Genomic DNA, 17,723 nt, shown 5'->3' on the forward strand with positions numbered 1-17,723 from the left:
ATGTCTGAGAAAGATTTTTAAAGGATGTTTGTCCTGAGATTTAGAGGAGTTTGTCATTTCTTCTCAGCCGAACTTCCCAGTTTCTCCTGGAGCTCTTTTCTGCCCCGTGGACATGAATGAAGAGCATCTTAAAGACCTGAACAAGTCCTACGGCGAGTCCAGAAAGGTTTTGTTTCAGCAGCAACACGTCAGGCCACAGAAGCAAGAGCATCTTCATCTTAACTCATCCTCATCAGCAGCACAGCTGCCCAGCATCTGGCTGAAGGACGCAGAGCACAGTTTACAGCACCTGGATGGAACTTCACACAGCCAGCAGGACACGTCCCAGAAGGAAGGACCAGTTTCAGGATTACATTTTAATGGTGGCACAGCCCACCACCTGGACCGACGGGACCATCAGCTGTTCCCCGCCTCAGAAACCAACAGAGAGTTTCGACTCGTGGAGGAGACGACTCATGAGGACTCCACTTTAGGCGTCGATGCTTCTGACCCATCAGTGGTGAAGCACCTGTCCCAGGAGGTCGAGGAGCTCACAAAGCAGAACAAAGCTCTGGACCAGCAAAACCAGGAGATGATAAACCAGCTGATGGAGGCCGACCGCGAGATTGCACGGCTGAAAGCTGAACTCGGCAGCAAGCTCTCCGAGGCCCGTCTCCTCTCTGAACTAAAACTACAAGCGAAGACGATGGATGATCTGGACAAGCAGCTGAGTTTGAGGAACCAGGAGCTCCTGGATGTTCGGACACTGATCTCCTCCTCTCTGGGGACTGAGGGGCTGAAGAGCGCTGCAGAAGTTCCGGTAGAAGAAAAATGCAGGAGGAGTTCAGAGACATCAGAAGAAGGTCCACTTCAGTGTCTCCAGGCTGCAGAGACTAAGCTGATGAAGGTGGAGAAACAGCTGGAAGAGTCAACCCAGACCTGCATGCAGCTCCCGCAGCAGAACACACAACTAAACCAAACAGGAGAACTTTACCTCCAAAGAGCTTCAGAAGCTGAAGCAGACCTCAAGAGACTGAAGGAGGAGCTGAAGGAGGAGCTGGAGAAGCAGCGACTTGAAAAAGAGGAGAGGAACCGGAGAAAAACTGATGAAGAACAGATCCTGCAGGTGACCGAGGGGATGGTGACACGACTGAGAGCTTCGGAAAAGCTGCTGGAGGTCATGGACAAGTTGGATTTCATTGGGGGAGCTGCGGAGGAGCAGGAGGAGAGTCCCGATGTAGTGAGACAGCTGAGGTGGGAGGAGGAGTTTTGGAAGTTGCTGCTGAACAAACTGAAGGCTGACCCGACCCAGCTGAAGAACCCGGTTGGAGTTCTTCTCAGTGAAATAACTGAACGTTTGATGTTGGAGACACAAGTTCTACTAGAAGCTCACGAGCTGCTTCTCCAAACAGGTGAGCTGACAGGAATCCAAACACCTGAGAGCAGATCTTCAGCAGCTTTAAACGGAGTTACAGAACCAGAACCCAGTATGTTTGGATGCAAGCAGCTGGGTGAGATGGAGCATCTGAAAGCCTTCACACAGATAAAAATCAGGTTATTAGAGCAGACCTCCTCCATCAGATCCTCCACACTCGATGAGCTGCTGCTGGCTGCCAACAGGCTCTACGATCCTCACTCTTCTCTGAATCCTAGACCAGTTTTGTTCCTTCACTCAGCCGCCGCTGAAGCTCTGTTCTGCTGTCGGTTAGCCCGGCTCCGCTCCGGATGTGAGAGAAGGCTCTGCTGCGTCGGCCTCCTGCGGGAAAACCAGGAGCTGAAAGCTAAACTATCAGACGTGGAAGAACGCCACCTCTCATTTGGTTCTCAAATGAGCGTGTGCTGCCAGACAGATGAGATTTACCTTCAGCGCTCAGAATCGCAGAACGACCCTCCTCTTGGAGGCCAGATGGTCTCAGGGGAATGTTTAGGAGAAGGGGAAGCGATGGAGTCCAACACGGAGGTTTCAGATGTGGGAGTGGAAGTGACCGAGCTGGAGAATCCGTCGGTGACAGACCAGATGAAGGAGGACTCGGACCAGAAGATGAGCGTTGTGCTGAAGCAGCATGAGGAGGAGAAGGACAAGCTGAAGGTCGGTGCTCCGGCTTTCAGACACGGTTTTCTAAAACATTGGGTTAACTTCACGACAGAGTCCTGGTTGAGATTCAGGGTTTGGGTTGTCTGTCTGCATTCTCTGCGTAGATTAAGTGGATCACAGAGGAAAGTGTATCCAAACATTTAAAACTCCAGGTGCTGATTGATTAAACAACACATGAAGATAAAACATCTTTGAATAGATCCTGGAACAAATGATGCACCAGCGATCACTTCCTGATTGGAGTCGGCTAACCGTCAGAACGATCTAACCAGACTGTAACCATAACCAGCAGTTCATCTGAGGTTCTGCCCTCAGGCCGTGTGTGAGCGGGGGCTTGCCGCCATGGAGGAGTGTCACCGGAAGGTGGTGGAGGAGCTGCGGCGTCTGCACCAACAGGAAGTGGAGCGCCTCCTAGTGGAGAAAGACCAGCTCCTGGAGGAGGAGAGCGCAGCCACTGCCACTGGTGAGTCACCATCAGACCTCAGTAACCAATCACAGACGTTCAAATGTAACTATCTCCTCTCCCTGCTCGCCGCTCAGCGATCGAAGCCATCCAGAATGCTCACCGCGTGGAGCTGCAGAGGGAGGTCCAGAGGAGGCGTCAGTCAGAGAACGGGAACACACAGCTGGAGGAGATCCATCGGCAGCACCGGTACACGAACTTGTGACCTTTCGGGAATCTTCCCGTTGTGGGTTAGTTGTATGAACGTTCCAGCAGGCTATCGTGATGCAAACACCCAAAGTATAAAAGCTGTAGAAGTCATAATGTCATATATGTAGGACGTTTTCTGCTGGATCTTCTCTGAGCTTCTCCTTTGTGTCCGTTTAAAGGGAGGAGCTGGCCTCCGTCCAGCGGGAGCTCGGTGTCTTGTCCCAGCAGTTTTCCCTGAAGTGTCTGGAGATCAGACATCTTGTCCAGGCTCTGGACGCTGAGAGGAGAGCTTTGTGTCAGTGCCAGCAGGAGAACCAGGACCTGAGGAGCAGAAACCAGGTCATCTTCAGCTCTAATATGGCCCATGTGCTTCATGTGTCGGCGATCTTCAAGAACGTTTATCAGTTTGGCTTAAATGACAGTTATTGAAAATTAATCTTTACTTTTACTGAATATAAAAGCAACAACTAAGGTCAGAGATACAGACATGCATCCATTTTCATCCGCTTATCCGGAGTCGGGTCACAGGGGCAGCAGCCTAAGTCGAGAGGCCCAGACTTCCCTCTCCCCAGCCACTTGGGCCAGCTCCTCCGGGGGAATCCCAAGGCGTTCCCTGGCCAGGTGAGAGACATAGTCCCTCCACCGTGTCCTGGGTCTACCTTTAGGTCTCCTCCCAGTTGGACGTGCCCGGAAAACCTCACCAGGGAGGCGTCCAGGAGGCTTCCTGACCAGATGCCTGAGCCACCTCAACTGGCTCCTCTCGATGTGGAGGAGCAGCGGCTCTACTCCGAGCCCCTCCCGGATGACCGAGCTTCTCACCCTATCTCTAAGGGAGAGCCCAGCCACTCTGGAGAGAAAACTAATTTCAGTCGCTTGTATCCGTGATCTCGTTCTTTCGGTCCCCACCCAAAGCTCATGACCATAGGTGAGGGTAGGAACGTAGATCTGGTGGAGTAAACCTCTGATGTCAGGAGCCTGTCCAGTCTGAGATCCCTCGAGGTGAAGGCAGAAAGCTGGAATGCTTATGTGAGTCTAAGGTTGATGTGTGCTTGGCTCTTGGAGAGCCGGTTGTCTGGTATCAGTCGCAGCGCTGCAGAGAGGCTTTGGCAGGAGGTCAAAGGAGAAGATGGTTTCAAAAATGCTTAGTTCCTGAATTGGCCGGTTCGAGGGTCAGCTAGAAACTGAATTAATCAGGAAGTAAGTCTTGTTTTATTAAACTACTTTGTTATGATTTCTGGCCAAGTTTGGACAATCAGAAATTGACACGTTTGTGAGTATTTACCGGCGTCCCTCAGAAATCCCCGCCCTCCTCAGATACAAACGTTTTTAACCTTAATGAGTGTCTTATTGTAATGTGTGTGAACCACGATTAACGTGTTAAATCAAACACACAGTGCTTTGTGATATAAATGGATCACCGTAAGAACACTATTCATTATCAAGCCATCATTGGTTTAAGCACAGGTTATTCAAACATCTGATTCAAACATCTTGTTCATTCATCACATGTGATTATTGTCTGCTTATGAGTCGTAAAAGTCGAGGAGTCCTCCCTTACACAGCGTGTGGGACCTTGGGGCAGAAAGTTTGTCTGGATGTTTTGTCTTCTGCATGTAAACACGTGCCGAACAGGACCTTCTGGGTTTGGAAGGCCAAACAAAGTGGATTAATTTCTTTAGACGAAAGGTCAATATACAGGTGAAAATTGACATTTTTGGACGTTACAAGAGGCATAAAGCCTCAGACAGCTTAGCTCCTAGGATCACTGGGACACTCAAACCCCTCCACCACGGTAAGGTGGCAGCCCAGGGAGGGGAGATCCAGGCATAATACAGTAAAAACTGTTCTTAAAGGTCTTATTTAAGAGAGAAACTAGGAAAATGAGCCAGTATGTGATGAATAAAGCCTCTTGAGGTATATTATCCAGATTCATGTGACTGTAGTGATGTTTCTGATCCATCCAGGAGCTGAGTGCTCAGCTGGCTGAAGAAATCACCAAATTATGTTCTATGGCCAAGCGGAACACACTGGCAGTCAGTCAGGGGATGGACGTGTACGAGATGGAGGTGAGTTTGTCCTCGTCAGCATCACAAAGACTCTCAATACTGTTATCTAATCTTTGTTAGAGGGGGAGGGAGAAGGGGTGATGTTAGGTAAAGAGTAAAACTTGATGAGGAGAGAAATGAATGTCTCATAACGGAGTCATTCTGGGTCAAAGCTACAACACGTTACTGCAGGCAGCAGACTTTAGTGGGTCATGAGAACCGACTCCTGCTGTTTACCACACGTTCATCACGACTTTAATGCTTTGTGTGTATTTACACACAGAGAGGTATAGTTCATTAACCCTTGAACATCCACACCAGAAAGAAACAAAGGGACAATGTTTCTTTTTAGCATTTTTCTTTTATTCGTTTGGGCCAATGAGGAACGTCGTCGTCGTCGTCTTCCTCCGTTTATCCGGGTCGCGGGGCAGCATCACAAACCAGGGCCAGATTAAGACTTTGTTGTACCCTGGGCAACAATATTCAAGGGCCCCATCATCACGACCCAAGGGTCACCCTAATATGGTCACATACAGAATATTTTACTGTAATATGCAGTAAATATACTCAATACTTGGCTGGCTGACATCACGTAACCCGCTCAGAGTAACCTTTGACCCACCTCTTGTGGACTGACCAATGAGGAGAGGGTCTTAACTTGAGGCCCTCTCTTCATTGGTCAGTCTGCATGAGACTGACTCTCAACTGACGTTCAGTCATAGGCAGCGAAGCGTCTCTGTGCAGCGCAAAAGCCCGGGTGGACAGTTTGTTTAATATAGGGTGATCATATTTCCATTTCCAAACAAGAGGACAGGGGATCTGTGCCTATGACGTCACACTATGGCAACACCACACAAACCACGCTGGGACCCATTTTTTTATAAGAACTAAATTAATATCAGATTCTGCCAATAAAAGGGCTCTAAAACAATTCATATGTAAATACTTAGCATATTTATTGCAAAATCTCATTTTTCTGCTTTAGTGCTGCAACAAGGTTTTATTAATAATAAATTATTACTTTCATAAATTATTATTTATGAAAATGGTGGCACGTGTAGACGCAGCGACCTCACGCTCTCCTGAAAATGTGGTGTTTTGTTCGTCGAGTAAGTGTCTTTCTGCAAGTATTTCTTGCCAGTCCACGTCGGAATATGTGTACAGTCGTCAGGCTCTTACACATTCGGAGAAGCAAGATTTGCCAAGTTTTGAACACTAACGCTGAGATGTTAAGGGAAATAGGACTTCTGCGACAGCCTGCTAGCTGGCCTAGCAACTCACAGGACTCACCTGCTACCCCTCCCTGGGCAAGGAGACGTCGAAAGCAGTGTGCTACGACAAGGAAGCGGGGCAAGCGCGGAGGTGTCCGAGTCAGGCTTGAGGCTAAGCCAACTCGCCCAGCCATACCGTCGCTCCTCTTGGCCAACGTACGATCTCTGGACAATAAAATGGACAGCATACGACTTCTGAGATCGGCGAATCGCAGCGTAAGTGACTGTTGTGTGCTAGTTTTCATTGAGACATGGCTTAATGACAACATTCCGGACTCGGCTATACAACTGGAGCAGCTAGCATGCTACAGAGTCGACAGGGCTCTCATAGATGGAGGCAAGACCCGAGGTGGTGGGGTCTGTGTTTACATCTGTGACGAGTGGTGTCGTGATGCCACTGTAGTACGCAAACACTGCTCATCACTGGCGGAGTTGATGATCGTGAAGTGTCGCCCCTTCTACTTGCCCAGGGAGGTAAGTTCGATCTTGTTGGTCGCTACTTATATACCTCCATCTAGCAACAACAGCGATAGAAATGCGGCGCTGAACGAATTGCATCAGACCATCAGTGAGCAACAAACAGCACACCCAGACGGTTTCATCATCCTCGCAGGAGACTTTAATCACGTTGATCTTAAAACTGTTCTCCCAAAGTTTCATCAGCATGTACATTTTCCAACAAGGGGAGATGACATATTGGACCTGGTCTACACACAGGAAAAGGGAGCATACAAAGCCATTCCCCTCCCCCATATCGGCACCTCTGATCACCTCACTGTTATGCTAATGCCATCATACAGACAGAGAGTGAAGGTCATCAAACCCTAACCCTAACCCCGTCCAGACAACATCCCTGGTAGTGTGCTGAAAGACTGCGCAGAGGAGCTGAAGAATGTCTTCACAGACATCTTTAACACCTCGCTGAGGCAAGCCACGGTCCCATCATGTTTCAAGACTTCCACCATCATACCTGTACCAAAGAAACCATCCCCATCTTATTTCAATGACTACCGCCCCGTGGCACTGACACTCATTATTATGGCTGCACAATATATCGAAAAAATATCGTCATCACGATAACAGGACGTGCGATAGGCCCATCGCAAAACACGGCAAAAACGGCGATAAATGTTTGGTTCAACATTTCCATCCGTGTCATACATCATCTTTTTGTAAACCAGCTCTGTTTTTTACGCGAAAGTATTTTTTGACCAATCAAATGTAGCCCTTCTGATATGCGGCCAATCAGATGGTCCCGTTCACGTAATACGCCCGCCCCCTACATAGACCCTTTTAGAAAGCAAAACCCGAACTGGGTTAGCGGTGCCGTTCCCTTGTTCGTCATGCTGGCTCAGAGCAACGCACGCACTTTGTGCTGATGTTTCTGGATTCAGCGCTGCTTTCAAATGTGAACGTGAGTCCGCTCGGTGTCGTTAATCACTTTTACCGGGCTGACTCCGACACGTGCCGGTGAACCAACCCACCTTCATGTCGCTAGTGTTCCACCGAGTGGTGATGTTAGCCCCAGGCTCCGGTTAGCTTCCAGCTAAATGGCTACAGCACTCTCGTCCCAGTCCCACCCTGCTAAAGAGGGCCTGGAAAAGTTCCCCACACATCAAAGTGATTTTTCAGTCATGAGCTTTTATAACCTTGTTAATCAGGATAGTTGATTTGCTGCTGCACATAAACTGTCAGTCAGAAGCTCTGCTAGCCGGTTATCTTAAGAGGAGCTAGTTCAATTTGTTAGCTTGTTATCAGAATCATAGTTGCAGTTTCATCATCTGAGCTGCTTTTTAACATCTAGGTAAACTTGTTCAATTTGGGGTTAAAAACAAACATTTTCACATATTTTCCATGTAGTTTTTTGCCAGTTCATCTTCTGAAAGGTAGACAATAGTTTTTCTTTCCCTCAGAAACTCTTAATATTCTCCTAGTTTGGCCCAGCACAGTTCACTTCCCAGTTACAGCAACAGCCTTATATCATAACCACATAAGTGGAGAAAATGCTCAGTAGCAATGAGAGAATTTGCTGTTGCATTTAAGTGATGTTAACTATTATTTAACATTTAAACGTATTTTCTGATTTTTTTATTTATTCAAAAACCCTGGTAAGGGATGTTTTTCTGTATTTGGAGGATCAGAAAAAGTTTTATGGTGGAGGTGATGTTTTAAAGTCACTGAGAAACTGCATGCATGCAGTTTGTTGTTTTGCTGCTAATACAGTAGCAGGTGCAGCTGCTAATACAGTAGCAGGTGCAGCTGCTAATACAGTAGCGGGTGCAGCTGCTAATACAGTAGCGGGTGCAGCTGCTAATACAGTAGCGGGTGCAGCTGCTAATACAGTAGCGGGTGCAGCTGCTGATACAGTAGCAGGTGCAGCTGCTAATACGGTAGCAGGTGCGGCTGCTAATACGGTAGCAGGTGCAGCTGCTAATACGGTAGCAGGTGCGGCTGCTGATACAGTAGCAGGTGCAGCTGCTAATACAGTAGCAGGTGCGGCTGCTGATACAGTAGCAGGTGCAGCTGCTAATACAGTAGCAGGTGCAGCTGCTAATACAGTAGCAGGTGGTAGCTGGTGCAGCTGCTAATACAGTAGCAGGTGCAGCTGCTAATACAGTAGCAGGTGCAACTGCTAATACAGTAGCTGGTGCAGCTGCTAATACAGTAGCGGGTGCAGCTGCTAATACAGTAGCAGGTGCAGCTGCTAATACAGTAGAGGGTGCTGCTGCTAATACAGTAGCAGGTGCAGCTGCTAATACAGTAGCAGGTGCTGCTGCTAATACAGTAGCAGGTGCAGCTGCTAATACAGTAGCAGGCGCAGCTGCTAATACAGTAGCAGGTGCAGCCTCTAATACAGTAGCAGGTGCGGCTGCTAATACAGTAGCGGGTGCGGCTGCTAATACAGTAGCAGGCGCAGCTGCTAATACAGTAGCAGGTGCAGCCTCTAATACAGTAGCAGGTGCAGCCTCTAATACAGTAGCAGGTGCAGCCTCTAATACAGTAGCAGGTGCTGCTGCTAATACAGTAGCAGGTGCAGCTGCTAATACAGTAGCAGGTACAGCTGCTAATACAGTAGCGGGTACAGCTGCTAATACAGTAGCAGGTGCAGCTGCTAATACAGTAGCGGGTGCAGCTGCTAATACAGTAGCGGGTGCAGCTGCTGATACAGTAGCAGGTGCGGCTGCTAATACGGTAGCAGGTGCGGCTGCTAATACGGTAGCAGGTGCAGCTGCTAATACGGTAGCAGGTGCGGCTGCTGATACAGTAGCAGGTGCAGCTGCTAATACAGTAGCAGGTGCAGCTGCTGATACAGTAGCAGGTGCGGCTGCTAATACGGTAGCAGGTGCGGCTGCTAATACGGTAGCAGGTGCAGCTGCTAATACGGTAGCAGGTGCGGCTGCTGATACAGTAGCAGGTGCAGCTGCTAATACAGTAGCAGGTGGTAGCTGGTGCAGCTGCTAATACAGTAGCAGGTGCAGCTGCTAATACAGTAGCAGGTGCAGCTGCTAATACAGTAGCTGGTGCAGCTGCTAATACAGTAGCGGGTGCAGCTGCTAATACAGTAGCAGGTGCAGCTGCTAATACAGTAGAGGGTGCTGCTGCTAATACAGTAGCAGGCGCAGCTGCTAATACAGTAGCAGGTGCAGCTGCTAATACAGTAGCAGGTGCTGCTGCTAATACAGTAGCAGGTGCAGCTGCTAATACAGTAGCAGGCGCAGCTGCTAATACAGTAGCAGGTGCAGCCTCTAATACAGTAGCAGGTGCGGCTGCTAATACAGTAGCGGGTGCGGCTGCTAATACAGTAGCAGGCGCAGCTGCTAATACAGTAGCAGGTGCAGCCTCTAATACAGTAGCAGGTGCAGCCTCTAATACAGTAGCAGGTGCAGCCTCTAATACAGTAGCAGGTGCTGCTGCTAATACAGTAGCAGGTGCAGCTGCTAATACAGTAGCAGGTACAGCTGCTAATACAGTAGCGGGTACAGCTGCTAATACAGTAGCAGGTGCAGCTGCTAATACAGTACCAGGTGCAGCTGCTAATACAGTACCAGGTGCAGCTGCTAATACAGTAGCAGGTACAGCTGCTAATACAGTAGCAGGTGCAGCTGCTAATACAGTAGCTGGTGCAGCTGCTAATACAGTAGCAGGTGCAGCTGCATATTTTTGCAATAAAAATGTTGTTGTAATGGAATTCATGCATTAGTTTTTGTTTGCTTTGAACCCAGAGCAGACGTCACACGCCAGACGACATCAACACTGCATACTTTAGTATTAGTTAATTTATCGTGAGTAATATCGATATCGCAATATTAAGCACTGTCATCAAATATCGTAGGTTTTCCTAATATCGTGCCGCCCTACCCATTATTATGAAGTGCTTTGAACGACTAGTCATGTCACATATCGAATTCACCCTACCTCCCACTCTGGACCCATACCAGTTCGCATACAGAGCGAAACGATCCACAGAGGATGCAATCTGCTCTGCCCTCCACCCAGCCCTAACTCATCTGGACAAGAAAGACTCATATGTGAGAATGCTGTTCATAGACTTTAGCTCAGCATTCAACACCATAATACCACAACAACTCATCTGTAAACTGGACAGACTGGGCCTCAGCACCTCCCTTTGCAACCGGCTGCTGGATTTCCTCAGCCAGAGGCCGCAAGTGGTGCGTGTGGGCAACAAGGTCTCAAACAGCATCACCCTGAGCACGGGGGCTCCACAAGGCTGTGTGCTCAGTCCTCTGCTCTTTACCCTGCTGACACATGACTGCACACCAACCTACAGCTCCAACCACCTTGTGAAGTTTGCGGACGACACAACGCTGGTGGGGCTCATCACCAAGGGCGATGAGCCCCACTACAGGAAAGAGGTTGAGCTCCTGACCACTTGGTGCAGAGACAACAACCTCCAGCTAAATGTTAGTAAGACCAAGGAGATCATTGTCAACTTCCAAAGAGGCCACACCAGCTACCCCATTGACCATCGACGGCGCTGCGGTGGAGAGGGTGAGCAGCACCAAGTTCCTGGGGGTGCACATCAGGGAGGACCTCTCCTGGACCATCAACACAGCTTCACTGGCCAAGAAAGCACAACAGCGCCTCTACTTCCTGCGCAAACTCAAGCGTGCAAGTGCTCCACCACCCATCCTGATCACATTCTACAGAGGAACTATTGAAAGCATCCTCTCCAGCTGTATCGCTGTGTGGGGCGGTAGCTGCACTGACTATAACAGGAAAGCTCTACAACACATTGTGAGAACAGCTGAGAGGATAGTTGGTGTACCACTCCCCTCCCTGCAAGACATTTACACCACTCGCCTCACCCGCAAAGCCATCACAATTGGCAACGACGCAACCCACCCTGCGCACTGTCTGTTCAGCCTCCTGCCCTCTGGAAAGAGATGCAGAAGTCTCCGCTCCCGCACTATCAGGCTCACCAACAGCTTCATCCACCAGGCTGTGAGACTGCTGAACTCTCTTCCCTCCCAGCTCCCAGCCAGCAGAATCACCAGTGTGACAGAAGTATAGGAAGACAGACTGGACTCTACCCCCCCTACCCCCCATCCACGCACACTTTCCAACAAGGAAATACTCGTTGAACCAAGAACTGGGAAACATTCCTGATTGGAAACAACTACCTCTGCATTGCAATTGCACACACCTGCTGCTATATATTTTTAGTGCTATTTACATTACTTATATTACTATTACTGCGGCTATAGTCTTATGCTGCATTAAAACATAAACCCCTAACTACCACCAGTGTTGGGAACGTTACTTTAAAAAAGTAATTAGTTATAGTTACTGATTACTTTGTCAAAAAAGTAACTCAGTTACTAACTGAGTTACAAGATTAGAAAAGTAACTAATTACCAAGAAAAATAACTACTTAGTTACTTTTTTCATTAAAGAATGCAAGAATTACTACAATAGTGAAATATAAATGACTAACGACTGGAACATAATAAAATGTCCAAATGTTTTCATAAACCTGAATAATTTAAATAAATAAGCACTTAACAGGAGGAACTACTAACAGGAACATTACACGTATCTAGACTATTAAAAGGTCACTGTGTGATATTTAACAAGACCCCAATCAGCTAAAATGTAAAATTGCAAATAGAAACACCTGTAAAGGTTCCCGAGCCTTTAAATGGTATCTCAGTCTAGTTAAATTACAGAAATAAATGTAATTTTGTACAGTATTTTAATTTATCCAGCTTGACATAATTGTGTGTTATTAGCAGCATTTCTGTTGCGGGTAATCTAGTAATGGTTAAATAAATAAATAAATAAAATCCTTTAAAATGACACTAGAAGAGGCACAAGCCTGATAGAGGACTTACATTTACTAACGTGGGTCAGACCCAACCACAGAAGAGCTGAAGCTGGGTGGTGAACACACACAGGTAGTTCTAATAACACCTGAGCTCCATGACGTCTGAGACTGATGCATCAGTGTTACAGCGGGACTAAAGACATGATTAGAAACAGGTTACAGCTGGATGATCTAGGAAGGTGGAAGATCAGGACGTCTGAGCGGTGAACAGGTGAGCGGACCTTCGGGACGTCCCGCTGTCACGCCAAGAAGAGCACAGCTGCAGACCCGCAGATTCGCAGCGGGTCTGCAGCCGTAGATATTCATCACGTCTTCCTCGTTCTTCACGGCCGTGATGCTCTTGGATGAAAACATCTGCCTCTTTAGCTCCTGATCAGCTGATGACAGCTTCAACACACCGCGCTGCTTAACGCACGCATTTCCTTATCAGTAACAGAAACGATCGTTTTGTTAAAAGAAGACGATAATTAATTAGTTTGCTCGTTACTGAAAGAAATATTTTTTTATTAACGTGGTTATTTTAAACGGCGTTATTCCCATCACTGCTCTGTTGGGTCTACAGCATGCAGCGACTGAGACCGTGAGGGTCTCCGCCCACCCGGCCAATCATCATGGTGTTTGTAAGTGCGTTACCGACACCTCTCTCTCCCTGGCTGCAGCTGAAGTGTGGCGGTCAGAAAGCCTCACACTGTTGCTCAACGTTCGACAAGCACATAGTAACGCACAACCTTCCATCCCCAGTAACGGTAACGGCGTTGCAACAGTGGGAAAAGTAATTATTAGATTATTCCGTTACCTAAAAAAGAACGCCGTTAGAAACGTAGCGGAATATAGTTGGTATATTCTTACACTTATTAAGGTACAGAGGTTAATCTTCCCTTAGAATCAGAAGAGGTTGTTTTTACCACAGGGAATTTTATTCAAACACTTTGTATTGACTTAGAGACAAGAAAAGAGAAATATGGGACGTTTAAGAATATTTATTTTTATAATTATTCGAAACAATCACCAGGACTAACTCACTAATGATGGATGCAAATGGATGTGAGCTGAAGTGTTAGTGTGTGAGTGTGTGTGTGTCAACTCAGAATCTCTGTTCTGATGGAGGCAGGTCCGAGTGCAAGATGTTGTTTTGACTAACTAACCACGAGGGACTTCAGGAGGAAGAGACATGAAACGCCATCTATGCCGATCTACGTACCTTCGGAGACTCCCGTGTTAGATCCGGAATGCCAGGTCCTCGGACCCTCCTTTGGTGCTGGAACTGATAGCACAGTGTCTGCAGCACGACAAACCAGTCTACGGATCGACTCACGGTACGACGGCAGGTTTCAGCGTCACGTGGAGAGTTCAGCTTTTATTCTGAAGGAACCGTCGTCTTGTTGATAAAACAACAGAGTTTTCCAGCTTGACAGTTCTCAGCTTAAAAGTAGAAAATACAGCTGGCCAGTCTGCACTTCACTTAGCGATGATGGATTTGAGAGCTGGTCGAGCTACGTTGAAGAGCTTCGTTGGAAGTCGATGGAAACTCAGATGGAACTGAATTAAAAATGGCGTTGTTCTGTTTTATTAAGCTTAGTTGTTTATGATTCTTAGCCAATCGGAGTGGACAGATTAACTAAACACCACAGAACTCTGCCTCGCAACAGAAAGGAAGTTCTGATTGGATGAATGAACAATGTGTCATGTGTTTACCTTATGTGGATCAGGGTGTCTAGCTCAGTCCTGTTAATTCATTAAACACATAAATCATACATTGTGATTTCACAGATCAGTCACCTGATTATTACTGACCAACAGTTGTTTTGATTAGCTTTATTACAAATAAAGTTCTTTGATTAACTAATGAAAAGCGTTCTTCGTCCTTCTTCTGTCTTCTTTGCTGGAATGTAAACATCAGAAGCAAGCACACAAACGTGGCAATTCATGCATGCTGTCACTGTGGAAAAGGGCAGCTGTTAAGGGCAGAAATAGCATATTCATAACGCTACACATTTAAACGGCGTTACTCCCAACACTGACTACCACAACCTGGGACTACCTCAAGTAGACTAGTATACTACTTCCAGGGAACACTGTTGGAACACCTTATTTAATTTATTTGATTATAGGTTAGGTCTTGTCTATCCTGTTACCTATTTAATATTACCTTATTGTTAGGGCTGTTTTTGTTGTGCATCTGCACTTTATGTTGTCAATGTCTACGCATGGGACAGTGTGAAACGTAATTTAAATTCCTTTGTATGACGAGCACATTTGAAGAAATTGACAAACAAAGTTTTCTATTCTATTCTATCATACCTTTTGTTTTACAACAGCATCGGTACGCTTCCTGTGCACAGATTATTAAGGATGCTTGTTTCAGCTGTGAGATTAGACGATAGGATCAATTAAAAAATAAGTTGTCACACACAAATAGTGGCTTTCAAATAGTTTTGTTACTTTTTACAAGTTTAGAAAAGCAGCAGATGAGACAGCATGTGTGATAATTTAGTTTCTCATCTGATAATATTAGAACATGTCAGTAATGTCTGAGGGGCTTTTACAAACACTGTATAACTAACACTCCTGGAGAAGGTATGGATTACACAGAGGCTTCTGGGGAGGCTTTTTGCCTTGGCCCCCAAAATGTCTTGAAACGGCCCTGGGTGTGTGACTGAGTGTTGAAGGTGATCTGAACTGTATCCGATGTATAAATATTACATGTGTATAACTTATTGTTTTATACAGGTAAAAACGTGTAGTGGAGATAAATCTACCTACATTTTGTTTTGTTTTCTTGCTTTTATTTAACTATTTCCTGTCCTGTCTGTCTCTCATCTTCCTGCATCTCCTCTAAACTCTCCAGAAAAACTGCTGCCTGGATTCTTACTTTTTCACCTCATCAGTTACTTCTGAGCAGATCAAAGGATCTCCTGACTGCAAAGCAGAGAGCGCGTTTCGATGCTGCGTCAGTGAGGTGACATCACCGCAGCACAGGTGATGAGCTCCGCAGTAGCAGAGCGCTTCAGGCGCAAATAAGACAGAAAGTAGAGAACATGTGCGGACATGAACGATCGTGTGCTAATTATAGTTTTTTGGTTGCGCCACTTTGAGAATGGACTGTGCGCTGGACGCAGCAGCCTGGAGCGCTGCGCTACAACGATCATCGCTCTGCCGCTCTCTGTGCTCTCTGCTCAGAAGAGTCCATAAATGATGTAATATAGGTAGACAACTTTTTTCCGGCTCCCCTGAATGTGTAGGATATACAGCTCCCCCATAAATCGATCCCTGCTCCTGGATGAAAAGCCGGACATTTTCATCAATACAAGAACCCCCCCCCCCCCCCCCTCCCCCGCCCCGAGTCCGGACGCCCGGACAGAGAGTGAAAAGTGGACATGTCCGGGGAAAACAGGACGTACGGTCACCCTAGTTTAATATAAAGCTTGAGATTACAGATACAGTATTTTGCTCGTGCCCTTGCTGCCCTGGGCCCTGTAGAGTTTGTGGGCCCTGGGCAATTGCCCAGTTGCCCATATGGTTAATCCGGCCTTGTTCCCAACTAGGGAGCTCCAGACTGGAACATAATGTAAAGTAATAATGTACAAACTGTGACCGTAAAATAGTATGCTAATAATTTCTATTTTAAAATATCCTCATATCCACTTAGCATCTAAACCGCTTCATCCTTATAAAGCTGGTGTCCGTCTCCAGCAGTCACAAAGGGTGAGAGGCAGGGGACCCTGGACAGGTCTCTAGTCCATCACAAGGACCCACAGAGACAAACAACCATATAGGAACACATTTTGAGTCTCCAGTTAACCCAACATGCATGTTTTGGTCTGTAGGAGAGAACCAGAGTACCACACACACACACATGCATGGAGACAGCATGCCAGCTCCATGCAGAAAAGACCACAGGGATTAACACCTGTGGCCTGCTAGTTGTGAGGCAGCAGTGTTGGCACCATGCAGCTTGCATGCTTTTTTTATTTTACATATTTGTTATTTTATCTGTTTCTTCAAAACATGCTTTAACTATGAAGACTAAACAATTGACCTTCCATTTGAAGTCTAAGCCTGCGTTTGGATCAGGTTCCTGTTTTGCTGTTGTTGTCCTACCAGAGACGGCTGTGCTCTAATGGTCTCACATCTCTGCTGGTGTTACCTGGTGGTTTGGAAGCTGCAGTCTGGGAGGCCCTGCTGTAGGTGTGATGTAGCAGCTTGCTGACAGACATCAGGCCCATCCTATCTGACTCTTTTGTTGCAGATCACTCTGAGACTGAAGGACTCGGAGGTTCAGTGTTTACAGCAGGAGGTCGCGTCCCTAAAGGACGAGCTGCAGGCAGCGCTGCAGGTGGATGTCTCAAACTAAACACAGCTACTTCATCAATAAACTAAAAACATAAACTAACAACTAGTTTCTGTCGTAGGACAAGAGGAACGCTACAAAGAGGTACAAGGACGTGCTGACCGAGCTGAATGTGGTCGGAGCGAGAGGAGAGCGAGAGGCAGAGGAGCTGAGAGAGAACCTGAAGCTGGCTCGCCAGGCTCTGAATCACACCCCTACCTGAGCTTCTCATTACTCGGTGTTATTTTAGTTACCTGTTAAATAACTTTATTCTGTTTGGATTCATTACTGTAACTTTGATGTTTTGTTGTCACACTGTTCAAATGTTGTTTTTCAAAAAAGCAGATGTTTTCTGGCAAATGATGTTACGCTTTAATTTATTGTTTTATAAATATACATTTATTTCATTAAATGGATCTTGACTAATAAACCATGTGTGGTCTTTCATGGCAGGAGTTTTACAGTATTTTGTTGCTCTTTTGGTTTTGAACCATTATTTAAAATAAGTAATGGTGTATTTTATGTGTCATATGAAAACAGCAGCTGGTAAATTATTTTAATGTTTAGTGAAATCCAAACTCCCTAGAACCTCTAAGGCAAAGATCTCAAGTGATTTTATGAACAGATTAGATTAGTTCCATCCATTACCTGAACATCTTCTCTCTCAGTAATCAGCAGGTGGGACGTGGGACACCTTGGACAGGACAGTAGGGACCAACAATCAGCCGCACACCCAAATCTGTAGGGACACTTTAGAGTCTCCAGCTAACTTTATGTATGGTTTTGGTTTGTGGGATGACGCTTGAATACCTGAACATGCAGAAAGGCCTCAGATGGGATTAGAACCTGCAGCCTTACTGCTGTGAGGCAGCAGTGCTACCAACTTTGCCACAATGCTGCTCTTTAAATTTGGATTTTCGTGTAAATGAGCCTTTCTCCGTGAAGAAGAAAATCTATGACCACCTCCATTTATTCACTAGCTGTGAATAAATAAAACTTTCATTG

The 17,723-nt window shown here is 46.6% G+C and overlaps 2 protein-coding genes across 5 annotated transcripts in view; both read left to right on the forward strand.

Annotated features, from left to right (window-relative positions):
• The window catches only part of LOC107373137 (myosin phosphatase Rho-interacting protein), a 54,221-nt gene extending 37,073 nt beyond the window's left edge, over positions 1 to 17,148 (forward strand). Inside the window, exons 16-23 of one of the 3 annotated variants that reach the window (XR_008561360.2) lie at positions 68 to 2,068; positions 2,390 to 2,537; positions 2,615 to 2,726; positions 2,906 to 3,065; positions 4,691 to 4,792; positions 15,237 to 15,367; positions 16,638 to 16,724; positions 16,801 to 16,856. Coding sequence is in view for 2 of the 3 variants with exons in the window: in XM_054737980.2 (XP_054593955.2) it covers positions 68 to 2,068; positions 2,390 to 2,537; positions 2,615 to 2,726; positions 2,906 to 3,065; positions 4,691 to 4,792; positions 16,638 to 16,724; positions 16,801 to 16,941 (2,751 nt within the window). In the remaining variant the exon portion in view is untranslated. The other 2 variants (XM_054737980.2, XM_054737981.2) reach the window with 2 other exon arrangements.
• On the forward strand, positions 4,799 to 9,630 carry LOC139070000 (uncharacterized). Of its 2 annotated transcripts, none has more exons than XM_070551526.1 (2): positions 4,799 to 9,337; positions 9,434 to 9,630. In XM_070551526.1, the coding sequence occupies exon 1, from the start codon at positions 5,860 to 5,862 to the stop codon at positions 6,868 to 6,870; it is 1,011 nt and encodes a 336-aa protein (XP_070407627.1). In that variant the 5' UTR covers positions 4,799 to 5,859; the 3' UTR covers positions 6,871 to 9,337; positions 9,434 to 9,630. The 2 variants fall into 2 exon arrangements, with proteins under 2 accessions (XP_070407627.1, XP_070407628.1); XM_070551527.1 differs by lacking the exon at positions 9,434 to 9,630 and having other exon boundaries at positions 4,799 to 8,295; positions 8,738 to 8,758.
• Positions 17,149 to 17,723: the final 575 nt, after the last annotated feature.

The sequence above is a fragment of the Nothobranchius furzeri genome, chromosome 5 (genome assembly GCF_043380555.1).
Source record: "Nothobranchius furzeri strain GRZ-AD chromosome 5, NfurGRZ-RIMD1, whole genome shotgun sequence".
Taxonomy (NCBI): domain Eukaryota; kingdom Metazoa; phylum Chordata; class Actinopteri; order Cyprinodontiformes; family Nothobranchiidae; genus Nothobranchius; species Nothobranchius furzeri.